General features: G+C 42.7%; 2 protein-coding genes across 2 annotated transcripts; both read right to left on the bottom strand.

The window, feature by feature from the left end:
- Positions 1-2176: 2176 nt before the first annotated feature.
- LOC147190904 (uncharacterized) lies at positions 2177-3824 on the bottom strand. The gene is made up of 3 exons (XM_086137644.1): positions 3613-3824; positions 2839-2949; positions 2177-2761 (listed from the first exon to the last, which is right to left on the bottom strand). The coding sequence occupies exons 1-3, from the start codon at positions 3662-3664 to the stop codon at positions 2523-2525; spliced, it is 402 nt and encodes a 133-aa protein (XP_085993770.1). The 5' UTR covers positions 3665-3824; the 3' UTR covers positions 2177-2522.
- A 654-nt stretch (positions 3825-4478) lies between these two features.
- LOC147190903 (lymphocyte antigen 6 complex locus protein G6d-like) lies at positions 4479-12240 on the bottom strand. The gene is made up of 3 exons (XM_086137646.1): positions 12087-12240; positions 6982-7092; positions 4479-5622 (listed from the first exon to the last, which is right to left on the bottom strand). Exons 1-3 carry the CDS (start codon positions 12136-12138, stop codon positions 5405-5407), a joined length of 381 nt encoding a protein of 126 aa, XP_085993772.1. The 5' UTR covers positions 12139-12240; the 3' UTR covers positions 4479-5404.
- Between the last annotated feature and the right edge of the window lie 2522 nt (positions 12241-14762).

Raw genomic sequence — 14762 nt, 5'->3', positions numbered from 1 at the left:
AATGTGACTCGTCAGGTTTCTGCACCTGTCATGAGGAAGTAGTATGAATGGGAGACTATTAACCACTCCCACTTGTAGTTTTTGACTTATTTGTTGGCCATTAGTCAATGAAGCAATCTTCATTGGTCTTTTTAGGAACAATGAAAACATCTCTCCAGTCACACAGATAACGTTAACATACCTCCATTCATTCTCACATTGTACACATTTAACGTTATGTTTTTTTCATGCACACAGAGATGAAGAACCATTCGGGCTCACAATCACACCTAAGGACAATTTAGAGTGTTCCATTAACCCGCCACACATGTTTTTGGAATGTGGGAGGAATCCGGAGTACCCGCAGAAAACCCACACAGGCACGGGGAGAACATGCAAACTCCACACGGGGAGGGCGGAGCTGGAATTGATCATTTCATTATAGTTTGTTAGTTTTTATTCGTTTTTGTATGCAGCGATGGCTGTTTGAATGTGCTCTATAAATACAGTTCAATTGAGTTGAGTTTTATTTTCCCCAAAAATGCTGTTTTAGTTGCATTATTAGTTTTAGAATTAGTTTTAGTTTTTAACATGTATATGTAGTGTTTGTGGAGTACAAAATTTAAAAAAAAAGTCATTCAGTTTTGTATTCAGTCAACTAGGTGAACTACCTTCTTCTGTAGCTATCAATATACAGCAATACCGCAAATAAATACATTTTATTTCTGCTTGGCTCTCGACGAAGGCGGACACTTCTGCACTGCTCCCCCTGCCCTCCCACCTTTTTTTCCCTGCTCGCCACTTAGTCTTGTGCAGTCTTTGTCTTTTTTTTCCCCTAGCCTCCTACCGTGTTTTCATCCGAAGAACTAACCATGGAATTAGTTGGCTGGTCTCTCGATGTAATTGACAACATTTTTTCAACGGAAAGAGCGGGCAGTGGGGAGCCTGCTTGCCCTCCGGGGACACTTGCTGCCGGATACGCCCTGGATCCATGGAGAAAGTGGAGACCGGTGTGCCTGACAGTACTGTCCGTGGAGGTCGTGGAAGACATCTACAGTATTGGCCTTTTGATAACAGGTATGCTGCTGTTTGGTGTTGGCAGCTTGCTGTTCTATCGCAAAATTCAACCGACGGGAGCAGCTCTATTGGAAGTGAAGAAGCTGCCGGTCACTCTGGATGGCTTGGCGCGAATGTCCAACACTCAGACTCAAGCGGTGACTGAGCTCAACCGCAATATTGTTGCGGTTTGGAGCGACTCCGCGCGATCGATAATACCATGGAGACGTTGGAATTTTCGCTTCGAAAAGGAATTGAGGATTGGCTGATCGGCGCCAGTGAGAGATACAGACCAAGGACTCAAGGCTGTCTGGAATTGTTGGCGGCCGTCTCTCCAAAACAAACAACGCTATCTGGCCTTTCCCCTGGATGGAAATACGCATGGAGTCTAGGGCCCCCACCACCACCCCCCCTCCTTCTCGGCCATGGACTGATAAGCCGGGACTGTCTTCATGATGAGCAGACCTCGACGAAGCAGCTATGACCTGTACACGCATACACATACACAACTGGACAACCACACGCGCATACACATCCTTGTTATCACCGTCTTCATCGCTCCGATTCTTTTTCCCCCGTGACGTGGTTCGATGATGCGGAGCGCAACGGTGACCGTGCGGCTGGTCATTGTCGGCCGCGTCGCGGTTACCCTACCCTCCCCCCCTTCCCATTCATCCCCCCCCCCCCCCCCCCTTATACATGTTATGTCTTGTGACTTGTTGTAACTGTCTAATGCTTATTCATGTGCTAGGGTCTTTTTTATCCTGGACTTAAATTATCCTCGGAAGAGGATAGTTCGAGCGTGGGTTTTTTTCCCTCTCCCTACCCAGCGTTTTTCCTTTCTGAATTCTGATTGTAATTTCCCCATTGCGGGACAAATAAAGGATATCTTATCTTATCTTTATCTTATTTAAAATGAACCCTGAAAGCTCATGTTTAATATTAATTGACAGAGATGAAAACTTTTTCACTCTAATTGTAGTTAGTCTTACGAAAACTGAGTTTCAGTTGGTTTTTGTTTTCCGGCGCAGCCTATCCCAGCTGACATGAGTCAAGATGCGGAGTACACCCTGGAGTGGTTGCCAGACCGTCAAAGTTTTTCATGATGATTATTTTCATTTCTAACACAACAGCCCTTGAATGATTTTTGATGCAGAGATATTTTCATTCCATACAAGTCAATATAAAAAAACAAAACATGACATCAGATTTACCTTGTTTTCACATCACCGGTTTCAGTTTGGGTACACATAAACAGAAAGGATTACAAAAAACAACAACGAAAAAAAACAGTGGAAGGTTTACGAACTCAATGTTTCCCTGAAACATTCCATTGAATCGACTCCTATGATGTCAGCACAGTGTGTGCACACAGAATACGATACTTTTGTTTTGTCACCCTACAATGTCCAGAGATTTTTCCATAGCTTCTATTAATCACAAGAGACCGTCAATTGACCGCACGAAGCAGGACGTCATCAGTCGCATCACAGCAGGCTTCCCCACACCGAGGCCAGGACGGTGGCCATGATGGCCGCGGCGCTCGTCGCCTTGACGGACGGGGCTCCGCTCGTCTGGGCCGGGTTGCATTTGTCCGTGGAGCAGCATTCCACTTTGGCCTCGTAGGTCACACCCAGCAGAGTGGCGTTGGTGGTCATGTTGCAATTGGCCTGCTCGATGCAACCTTGTGTGTTGAAGCCCACCGAGGACGAGATGGACGTAAAAGCTGCCGGGGAGAGACGGGTTAGGCTGGAGTGACGCTGAGGTGGACAGTGAGCGAAATGCAAACAGAAATGAACCTACTGGCTTTTCCTGTGAAGCACTGGGAGGTGTTGGTGCTGCAATCCACGGTGGACGAGGAAACGCAGAACCCGAGCAAACCGAAGGAACACTCGTTGCATGTGAGGGACTCCACTGAAATGGATCAACGGAAAATAAAGTAAAACAGCCCTGCGATTGGCTGGCAACTGATTCAGGGTGTCCCCCGCCTACTGCCCGGAGACGGCTGGGATAGGCTCCAGCACCCCCCGCGACCCTAGTGAGGATCAAGCGGTTCGGAAAATGGATGGATGGATGGATAAAGTACAACACATATTAAGCTCTTTTTTTTTACTAATTCAAACAAAGAGGAAGTTATCATGAGGACTCAAGGATGTGCACTCAAGTCCCATACCGCCCCTCAAACTTTCATTGATCACGAAAGTTTGAGTCTTGACTTCCCCACTTGATTTGCTTCCAGAATTACCTTTTTAATTAACCCTTTCAGGTACAGCGGTTACTGCAGTGGACAGCTATCTGGTTACAGGTTATCATGATTGGTGCATGGAAAGGTGAAAGACAAACGAAAGCATTTTGTGGTCATGATTAACTAAAATGTAAAAAGAAAAAGAAAAAAGAACTTTAGATCAAAATTGCTTAATTTTTCAGATGGATTACTACCAATTGAGTGTGACAGAGAATCATTAAGCAGTCTTTCAAAGAATTAGAACACGCTTCCCTTTTTTTTAATCTGCAATATGTGCCAACACCAAACAACCCTAATCGTCAGACGACATTCTTAACATTTGAGTTGCTCACCAAGCATGAAGCAGGCAAGTGCTGCCATCACTCCGATCAGGATCCTGGCCATCTTTGTCGTGATCTTGGTAATTGTCTCACCGAATCCTTCACAAGGGTCTTCAGTCACCTCTCAGGCGTCAAATGGAAAAAGTGATGGACCTGTTTTGAGTGAAGGGTTTTATCCCCCACCCCTAGAAACAGGTGGGTCAGGAAAAAGGGAGGGGTGGGGGGTAATACAGGGTGCGGTTGTATCAGCTTTTGTCTTCTTCTTGCTTTGCGTCACTGAGACTAAAGGAATGCCAGGGGTGTTGACTCTTGGGCCCTGACGTTCAATTGACATGCATATCATAGACGGAATGTATGTACTGTATAGATGTGGATGTACATAAGAATGCAAAAGAAAAAACAACAACAACTCACTTATACATTTGGCCTAAAACGGTAATTTAAGTTGGAAAAATTTAACAATGTGAATAAATGTAATTATTGGAAATCTTTTTTGGAATGTGGGAGAAAACCGGTAAAGCAGCGGAGGCACGGGGAGAACATGCAAACTCTACACAGGAAAACCGGCGTTGGAATTGGAACACTGCATCTCTGCACTGTGAGGCCCACGCGCTAACCTGGTGGTCTCAAACTTGCGGGTCGCGGGCCATATGCGGCCCGCATAACGGTAGTTTGAGGCCACGCCTTGATGTGAAAGTTTAATGGTCGTGCGGCCCCCGCGAGTTTGATATGGATGCTGTATGTGTTAGCACTACCTCAGTGCTAAATAGTTAGGTCTGTCTCATTCGAAGGCCGACAGCTTCGGAGCACCCGGACTATAGCGGCAACGTGACCATCTTGAATACACGTGTAAACCACAGATGTAAACAACCCAAGCATTAAAGACAATTTTCTTTTTTTAATATTTTAAAAAATTTATTATTAGTGACAATTTTCTTTTAATAAACAAAATGAAACGAAATGCATGGGGAAACCGCCCACCAAAACAATTGCACAATGAAGGTCTTCGAATTCATTCTTCAAAATGTGACGTATTTAACATCGGGGGATTCGTTTTCATCCACAAAGTATGTCCACTGTGTTCTCCACGGGACACCGAACAGGCATGACAGGTTCTTCTTGTCGGATAGAGACGAGCGGGCCAACGAAACCGCATCTCATCCGTAACCTGAGTGGCACACGTAAAACTGCTTTCTTCACAATTTAAAGACTTTATTGTATCTTCTCAAGAACATCATCTTACATTCACAGAGGCTGATCAAAACACACACCGGCACACTCTTGGGAGAAATAAGAATCAAGTGTCCACGTTTGATTTGATTGGATTTATGAAGTCAACATCTCTGGTCTGGCATATCCTGTCCCGCATGAAATTGTCTAAATGTTAATTCTGACCAACGTCAAACTTTCGTATTTTACCCTCACAAATCCGCCCCCCACCCCAAAAAAAAGCCCTGCATCCGCAACCTGCAGGTACACACCGAGCAATTTTACCAATATTTAAAAAAAAACAAAAAATAAAATGGAAGATAAAGTAAGATACTAGCAAAATGTACATTTCATAGTGAAACCGAAATGTTGACAATATTTTAATGCAAATGCATTAGTTGACCTCAGTGAATCTTATTTATAATCAGCGTTGCACATGTTGACGCCATGTCAAAAGACGGCCGAACCGAAGCAATTTAGACATCTGCAACGACATGAAGCCAGCGTAAGCCCTCGGAAATGATTTGGAAACTTTCGTTCGAAAAGAATAACAACAGAGCCCTTTTCGGTTTAACGACACGATGACGTGATAGTGTTACACCAGCATGTTGGCCAAAAGCAGAGCCGCGATGGTGGACATGATCAGCGGCCCGCTTGAGATTGTGGGTGCGCCGTTGCACAGGTCGCTGTCGCAGCACGTCTTAGTCATCTTGTAGATGGTCGTGTTGCCGCTGGAGGGGAAATTCGTATCCGTGGTGGTGTCACAATCTGCCTTTGCAAGGCAGCCCTTCATTGTGACATCCACGAAGCCAACTGCGGGGGGGGGGGGGGGGGGCAGGGGGGGGAGAACAACGTCTCAGTCATCCATTGACACGACAGCAGCAATTTGGGGATGGCAAGTACGAACGAGTTGAACAAGTTGAATCGACTATTCCGATGTTAAATCCAAAATCGCAGAATCTGGATCTAATCTGGATTCAACAGTGAAGATTAACGCGTCCAAGCACCGCAGGTCACATTTGGCAACTGGAATGAACAACCAAGAACACTTGTTCCATTACATAGCCTAATGAGTGCGGATCTGGATCAAATTGGTTTTAAAATTGCGCTGACGTTACATCGTCGGACCCGCCATAGGCATTGCGAATTTTGTTTGGTGATAAGCATCATCAGATATAAACAACGAATCAGGTTGTCTAAACTTTTCTCATGTCAAATCGAAATTGTTGACAAATGAGCGATTGGAATCCAATCCAGATTAAAGATTTAATACTAAACCAGGTTCAATCTATTTGATCCAAATTGCACGTTCGTCAACAATTTCAGCTCGACATTGGAAAAGCTCCGATAGCCAGATCTGTTGCTTACACACTGTCGGTCAATTTGTATATATATATATATATATATAACATATTTAGACCAGACATGCTTTGAAAGAGATCAAATGTAAACTCGAAAGTAAAGTCAAACTCGCTATATCAGAATCCAATGGAATTTGCTTCGCTATTACATCTTCCCGCCATAAATTTGGGATCAAACTAGCCACGATTTGACTGAATTATGAGCAATTGAAAATGTGAACCGGTATCTTTCAATCCTAATTAGTGACTAAAAAGCGATCTGATCAAACCTGATTTGAAAAATCTTCAAATGACATCAAGATGGCAGATTTGAAAACTTAAAAAAAATGTTTTTAATTAAAAACAAAATATTTGATCCGCAATAAATTAACGCCCCAATGTAAAACCGAAAGTCAAAAAAACGAAAGCTGACGTGGCACATTGATGACTCAAGAGCTTGACGAACTGATCTCTTATCTGCTTTCAACCAGAATGTAAATAGTGTGGAAAAGATTGACATCTAGTATACTTTTATTTGTACTAGTACTGATACATTGGACTGATTACAACTATTGAAACGGACACATTATCTTCAAACACTTTTTTTTTTTTTTTTTTGCTGATAGCAACAGAGCACTCTCATTACACATGGTGCCTTATCTCCACATCTTTTCTGTCCACTCGCCTGTGACATCGGTCTGCATGGAATCCCCCCATGTCACATTCCGCGAGTGAGCAAGTGACTGACTGACTGACGGCGTCGAGGACGCCGGATGCAAATTGTTGCAAAGAAACGTCAACTGCTAGTTAGGAGTGCGCCCGAGCATCTTACCCGCCATGCCTTTGCCTCTGAAGCAAAGCTCCCCTTCGGCGCACGTCACCATCTTGGTGATGCACAGTTTGAAGAGGCCAAGGGAACACTGGTAGCACTGCAGACCCTGGCCTGAGAAGGACAATGAGGAGGAGAGAAAAAGGCTCACTTAAATTATGCCATTTGTTTGATGGAAACAGATGAACACAAGTGTAAATGTGAGAATCAATGGAAACAACGTCTCAGTGCTTTACAATGGCTTCAACTATTCCTTAAACCTTTCGGGGACAGCGGTCAATACAGTGGACAGGTTATCATGTTATCAGGTTACACAGTGCATGAAAGGGTGAATTATATGATACTACTCACAAAAATCGGAAAATCGGGCGAAATTTCAGTGTAAACCTGAAACGCACTACTTTTACAGAACTTTACTTTCACCTTCTCTAAACTTTTGAATGTGTCCCATTTCACTACTTTGCCCACAACTTGCTGTTCCCCAACATGGTGGTTACTTTACAGCACTGGTGTCAAACTCAAGGCCCGAGGGCCAGATCCGGCCTGCCAGGTCATTTTATGTGGCCCGCGAAAGCAAATCATGTGTGTCAGCTTGCTAAAATCTGTACCGAAATGTCAAATTGCCATGTGTAATAAATAACGTTGAGATTTCTCCAAGAATTTTGTGACCCAGTTTACACTCACGTGAACAATAATTGAACTATTATAATTGACTTGAATGATTTCAAAACGAGTAATCTATTCATTTGTTGTGTACAAGTAATAATTTTGTGGTTTCATTGTCATAACGGCCCTCCAAGGGAAGACGCAACTCCAAATTGGCCCGTGACTAAAATGAGTTTGACACCCCTGCTTTACGGTTCTATTGCCACTCCCAGCTGAAGTCTGTTGTCAAACAAAACCTAAAACAAAGAAAATTACACGTTTGGCATTTGAAAAAAAAAAAGACAACTCTGCCTTTTACTAAAGTCTGCTACTCTAACGTTAGCGCATGTCGCAAAGCCCCGAAAGACAAGTGGCCGCAATTTAAAATGGGGAGTGAAGCTTGCATCGCAGGAGTGATTTAAGCAACAATACACAATGATAGTGGATGAAAGTAACAGTTTTAAAACTTGTAATCGGGGACCAGCCAAGACACCTCTTAAGTTTACATTGCGTTGCAAATTGAGGTTGTCTGCATTTTTTTTAAGGTGGAATTAAGCACCACAACTAAACATTTGACTCAGTGGCTTTCAGCGGCGATGACTTCATGCAGGTTTACGTGAAATGAAACGACGCGCCTCATTTTAGAATCTTTAAAATGCTGGCTGACGAGTTTACGTCAGCCTTTCCCTTTTTCCCCAACTCGGACTTCTTGTTCAGCCAGATGCATGCGTTCATGTTAAACTCACTGGCCGCGGGCCCGTCCTGAGCCATGACATCATTGTTGGTACAATAAAGCAAATTCACCGTGTCTTCTTCGTGTTTCTTGCCAATTTGATTATCTTCTCACTTTATTCAACTAATGCAAACGTTGCTGCCCCCGCCAGCCAAATCTCTTGTGAACATAAATCAAACTATAGCATGTGATTGTCACTATTTGCACTGGAAAACTAGTCATCGAGAGAAGAATGTTCCCTTTATCTCCCATGTTCGGGGAAAAAAAAAAGACGCCTGATGATGCCACCCCGTAACCCCCAAAAAATGCAATGACATCATGATGCGCGAGTCACGTGACACGAGAACGCGTTACAAACATTGTGATCTAAGTCACCATGTTACGTTACATGAAGTTGTTTTATTTTTTTCCCAGCCTTTTGTCTTACGACAAAAAATATTTTGGGGAGAGGGGATTAAAATGTTTTAATAATAATAATAATAAATATGGTACAAGTGAAGGGGTGTACTTCATGGCGATTTGAGAATCACAAACATTTTGTTAGCATCGATCAAAGAATACTGTAAACGTACTTTGGGATGAGCTGACTAGTCCTGAAATTAACATCTTAGAGCAACCAAAGTCTTTACAGCATCTTGTGACCCCCAAACCGATTATACTTCACGCATGAGCATTAAGAACGCGTAGGCAGACTTGAGCTTCCACCCTTAAACTGGTGTCCATTGGAAAAACCTTATAGGCGTGGCTCTTCTCAAGCGTACAACGAGGGTTACGCTGCCACCTAGTGATGAACAAGTGAACTGCCAGAGCTCTAAAACAGGGTGGAGTTTAAAACATCCTGATTCAGATATCCAGTCAAGGTCCATAAAGTTCTATTTAAAAAAAAAACCATCAGGCAGCGATCAAGTTTCTCGTTTCATGGAACATGCTGTCATTGTGCACGTATCTATGGACTGTGGGAAACGGGAAACGAGCGCAAACAATGACCAACTAGGTGACCGTAAATACACAATGAGGGACAAAAAAAAAAAAAAGCTCGTGAGGCCAAGTTGAAAATAAAACAACGAAGTCACGCACGCTGATAAAGACCGGCGTTAGTATTTCTGCAATGTTCCAAGATAAATACGCACAGATAAGTCAGGCGTGTAATGTAAATACAGTAGCAGCAGTTTCCATTCGGGTTTGGCGTGGCGTACATGATACGTTATTCTAGCAGTTGACAGCCTGGTCAGGGGGTGTGGTGGGTAACACTTAAGATGAAAATAAATAAACGTTTGAATGTTAAACAAACCTACTGCCAAAGGTGACCCAAGTTAACAGGATATTATTTCCCATTGGTGTACCTTTGAAAAAAAAAAGTGATTCAAATCCAAATATGAATTAGTTTGAAATGGCAGCCTGAACTTTCATGGTTAAGGCACTCTTATATAAAGGTGGAGAAAAAGCAACCGTCGTTACCAAGACAACCACGGGCCACCTCCTTTGCTAGGTTTTAATTTTAAATAAGTGGGCCTGCTCGGACAGTGTATGCGTTTGTACTCGCATTACACCGAACTGCTGTTAAGGTTCACTCGTCACATATTGGTGGTTGGAAAGAGGTTTGGGTTTTTTAAGATAATGTCCATCCAGTGAAACCGTTATTAAATATAGTACAGTTCGGGCCATTTAGGGGAAACTTAATCTGTTTGCCGATTTATCTACAGTGTTAAATGGCAATAAAATGGTTACTTTGGTGCTATCTTGTGGCAAGTCGGTGTCAAGGAAACAAGTTGAAGTGAGTTGGGGCTTCATTTAAACAAAAAGTGTTTTGCTGCCCTCTTGTGGCATCAATTAACTTCGTTGAAGTAAGTGAAGGAGTTTCATTTGAACCAAACCAGTACTTTGTGGGGAGTGTCAATCATTTGTAAATTGGATCAAATTGGACTACTGGACCCTCAAGTGGCCGTTGAATCACCTTCAGTTACAAACCGCTATTTGACCTGCATGTCATTGCAGATAAAAGGTCAAACAAAGCACCTGAAAGCACAAAAAGCGGCCAGGATTCTGGGGGAGGGGGGCTTCGCTGCGAGTCAGGGTGTGGCCCGAAACAAGATACAAATAAAGCCAGTGAGGGGGAAGGACAATGTCCTCAAAAACACAATAGCCAAAGAACAAATGTAACTTGTGTTGTGGACTCTGCAAATCCTCTGTGGAAAAGGAATGTGAGACACGGGCCTCAACTGTTATGGGGTGAGGAATTTCTCATGAGATGGTCTGACAAGTTGGGACGTGATTCAGACCTTCAAAAGCGTCTCGGGATAGCTCCTTGCTGCCTCACCCCAGCGTGTGATAAATGGCGTGAGGGCAAATCATGCCATGCACGCACTGAGGTGCCTTTACTTGCGGACTTGTTGACTCGTTAGGAGCGACGCTGATAGAGGCTAGCAAAACAAAAATAGAAGCAACACAAATAGATTACATTACAATCCGATACAAATAGTCTCGGGGGTAGCGGGTGGGGGGGGGGGGGATTAGAAACCCTTTTCAAAAGGGATGTCAATTTGATTTTAGCTATTTGTGGCATGGAATAGCCAGAGTTGACTTTATAGCCAATTAGGAAGTACCGTGCGGTTGCCAGTTAGCGAACACAAACAGAGGCACAACTGATTGTGTTGGGTGTATAATGTATCGCCCGTTGAGTGTTTGTATAAACTTCCGCCCAAGGCATTCGCCTCGATAAAAAGAAATGTTTGACCCGTAATGTGACCAAATAAGGGCCAATTTGCATCACAATTTGAGTGACTCACAATTCGTGCACAGCTAACAGTAAGTCTAATGTCATCACAGGTGCCATCACAGGTGAATAGATACTACACCAAACATTGTTATGCAACTAGTGTGTTTTGATATTCGAGTACACGACGCACACACTATAAAAGCAGGTAACATACATGTTTTTCACATGTAGGGTTGTTTACATGCATAACATTGATTAAGATGTTCAAAGTTGAAATGCTTGTACCCTACCAGAGTGTTTCTGGCTGCTAGCTCTTTTTTTTTTCTTCTTTATTATAAGTTACACTGATATTTGTCGGTGCCTTTGGAAGAGAAAATGGCCAGTAATTCTCCTTTTACATGCTGTCTGAAAATTCATGGTAGCAGGTTTGGGGAGGGGAAAAATCTTCCACATTAAGTGAATGTGCGTCCAGTGGCGTGACCAACGAGCATGTGATGTGATCGTTATCGCATTCGGAAAAAGCCAAAACTCAACTGAAAAAAAAAAAGGGGGGGTGATATGACAGCGATATTCAATTTCCTGTCATAGCCTTACAGTCCGTGTGTGTGTCACACTTTGACAACAAGTGTACCTTTTATTTTAGGGTGTGGCTCTGGTCAGAATGTCCAATTTATTCCTTTTTTTTGGGGGGGGCCCGACCCCACCCTCCCCCGTGAGTGTGTACACGCCTTGACAAACACACTCACACACTCCAAGCACGGACCACACCCACTGCACTTCAAAGTTGTTAAATGAAGTATCATCTTGAGTTATCCTTTTCACGTTTTTTAAAAAAAAATTAAGTCACTTATGTATATTGGAGAAGCAAATTCGTCATCATACAACAGGCAAAGAAAGGAAACATACCTGCGGGCAATACAGTTTGTACTGTGAAACGAACGTCAGCACACACAACCAAACGCCCCCCCCCACTCAGCCAAGTAAATGGACACCAAATTTGCAGAAAGTTCTTACCGAGTGAAAAGCAGACTCCCACGACGAAAAGCAGGAGAACAATTCGGTTCATGATGATTGGCAAGACGTCGAGGAGCTGTCAAACTGCGTGGACACAGACCGTTAGAATCAAACTTTTTTTTTTCCGCCCCACCATCACCTCATTTATAATCTTCCACCCACCCATCCCGGCGTCACAGTTATCCAATGAGAGGAGGTCTTCTGTGGAAAGCAAAGCAAATCCTCCTCCTTTTAAACAAACTCTCAAAATCCACCTGCGATCTTGTGACGTCACTACGGGTATGGCGGAGACGGGGTTTTTCCCCCCACGGGTTAATTCAGTCACAAACACATACGAAAGTCCAGTGGGGTCCATTTAATATGTATCTAAAATAATTTTTGATTGAAACGAATATCGTCAGCTAGCAGGTCAAGTTGTCAAAATTTGTGCTGTTGTTACTTCAGAATACTATTTTTTTTTAAATCGTCCCAAAGGATTACTGCACTAAGTGTACAAAATAATTGAGTAACTTAATTATTTTTTATTAATACTGGTGAATACATAAAAATATAAGTAGTGAATGGAAAAAAAACTAGTGAGTGGCATGTAGTACAATTTATGAAAACATGACTAAAATTAACAAATTCATTGTAACTCGTTACTGTCCACTCCTGCGAGTTTGTCTTCCGCTGGTCTCCACAAAGAAAGGAGTAAATAAACACATGTGAATCACCTGGGCGATTCACCTCAAAGCGGCTAGTTGCCATGGTGATGTGAATTAATAATTAAAATCCTGAAAATGTTCATTCTTTTCGTGATTCAGAGTTTGTGTACACTGAGACCCGTGTCTACTGAAATTTACTTTAGATTTACGAGTGTGAATGAAAACAAAATACTCATTATTGATTAAATATAGTTTAGTCGGACCTAATTTGTGAGGAACCAGATAACAATCACAGCGCCTCATGCGAATGGCTTAGTGACCTTTGTCAGTCAGTGCAGTCAGCTTGTATCATGTATCAACACAGCAGGGGTCCGGGATTGTTTTAGCCCAAACAATAGCTGATGTTCGAGATGCTGCCACGTACAATGACATCCGAAAACAACAAGAAGCACACCTTATTCAGCCTGATTCAGTTAAGAATGCAGTTAACATCTAAACAAATGCAATATACAGAAGACTATCAGCCGGCAAATGATGATGAAAATGTAAAATACACAAAAAGAAATCCATATATCTGTTTGGGTCACAAATGAGCTCGAGCCTGTTCTCGCTGAGGTACACCTTGGGCAGGTTGTCAGTTAATTGAATGGAACACATAGACAAACAACTATTCCCACTCCCATTTTAAGACAAGAGGTGGTCTGAGTCAGAGGAGTGAGTCATGTTGTTCGCACTTTATTTTTTTTTTATCCTCAACGAAGAACGACCAGGCAAGAAAGTAAAGCGTGAAAAATGAATCGGGTCTTTATACTGCCCTCTGGCGGCCAAGACACGTACACCAGAATAAGCAGCACAATGTGCAATGAAATGAATGCATGTGACAAAAACGGTTTAATTCTTCTTTAGTTGTATTTAATTTTGACATGTATCTTTTCATAAAGTATAATGCATCATAAATCTGAATCTGTGTTTCGCAGTTTGGGGTCTAGACAGCTTGGTATTCAGTCTCATGCCAGAGAAAAGACTTTGGGTAGTAAGTCACACGAGCAGGCCTCATCTTGCCCGACTATGTTTGTCTAAAGTGTGTATATGTCACACCCTATAAAGAACACTAAACATTTTGTCAATGACTGACAAGCAGTGGCTTGGCTGAAACAATAATGGGGTCCTTCAAATGTGTTTGTCCGCATGACACAATCATGTCCTTTAGTGGTCTGCCTGAGTTTGAGAAACTATTCAGTATCCTCGAAGGTTATGTAACAATCTCAGGAGTCATCTTTTTCAATTCATTTGCTAAGAGGGAGGTTGCTCATGCCTCACTTAGTTTTTTCCTAGACTCATATTTGTCAATGTCACTTGGAAATAGGGCGTCAGGTTGTAACGGAGCTCAAAATAAGTCTTATTCCGTCAGGGAGTGATTACAGCTAACTGACTTGGATTCCTGACTGGCCAAAATCCATGCAAGTGCTACTGAGTCGCCTCTCATTTTTTTCATTTCAAGATTCCATTTTATCATAGCCATTCTGCACCCAAAAAAGTAAACAGTAGGGCGTATACATTTAAGATAATGCAAAAAGTAGAATTGATTTTGAGTGGTGGTCGACATTCCAAGCATTCTTTACCAATGCTAATATTTTTTACTTTTTTACAGCACGTCCTTTTACCCTTTGGCAGATTGCAGGAAGATCTATTTCAAGAAACTTCAATCTCTTGCTTCATTAGACCGGGGAATCCTCTTGGTAAGTATGGTCCCCCCGCCTACCCTGCCAAAAAAAAAAAGAAGTTGGGAACCCAGGCTGTTCCTAAAGAGCGGTTTGAGGTTTTAGTCCGAGTCATTTCCCCCCCTGGAAAATCTGACAGGATTTCGCTACAGCAAACAATTCAGTCCTGCCAGTGTGTTGCTAGAGGCAGCTACCCACGGGGCAACCCCATCTCATAAACTCATGACTGCAATCGTAAAATCCTAACACTGGATTGTAATGTTTTTTTTTAATAGTAGACCACTGCACACTTCCGAATAACAGGCAAAACG

The sequence above is a fragment of the Hippocampus guttulatus genome, chromosome 18, assembly GCF_054856545.1.
Source record: "Hippocampus guttulatus isolate MCC_2025c chromosome 18, RoL_Hgut_1.0, whole genome shotgun sequence".
Classification (NCBI taxonomy): domain Eukaryota; kingdom Metazoa; phylum Chordata; class Actinopteri; order Syngnathiformes; family Syngnathidae; genus Hippocampus; species Hippocampus guttulatus.
Note: the sequence above shows the minus strand (reverse complement) of the source record. Positions and strands in the feature narration are given on the sequence as shown.

Excerpts from the sequence above, each read along its gene's own strand:
- LOC147190904 (XM_086137644.1), bottom strand. The coding sequence starts at position 3,664 with ATGGCCAGGATCCTGATCGGAGTGATGGCAGCACTTGCCTGCTTCATG. Across the intron at positions 2,950-3,612 it reads ACTTGCCTGCTTCATGCTTG|TGGAGTCCCTCACATGCAAC; the intron begins GTGAGCAACTCA and ends GATCCATTTCAG. Across the intron at positions 2,762-2,838 it reads GTGCTTCACAGGAAAAGCCA|CTTTTACGTCCATCTCGTCC; the intron begins GTAGGTTCATTT and ends TCTCCCCGGCAG.
- LOC147190903 (XM_086137646.1), bottom strand. The coding sequence starts at position 12,138 with ATGAACCGAATTGTTCTCCTGCTTTTCGTCGTGGGAGTCTGCTTTTCA. Across the intron at positions 7,093-12,086 it reads GGGAGTCTGCTTTTCACTCG|GCCAGGGTCTGCAGTGCTAC; the intron begins GTAAGAACTTTC and ends TGTCCTTCTCAG. Across the intron at positions 5,623-6,981 it reads CAGAGGCAAAGGCATGGCGG|TTGGCTTCGTGGATGTCACA; the intron begins GTAAGATGCTCG and ends CCCCCCCCGCAG.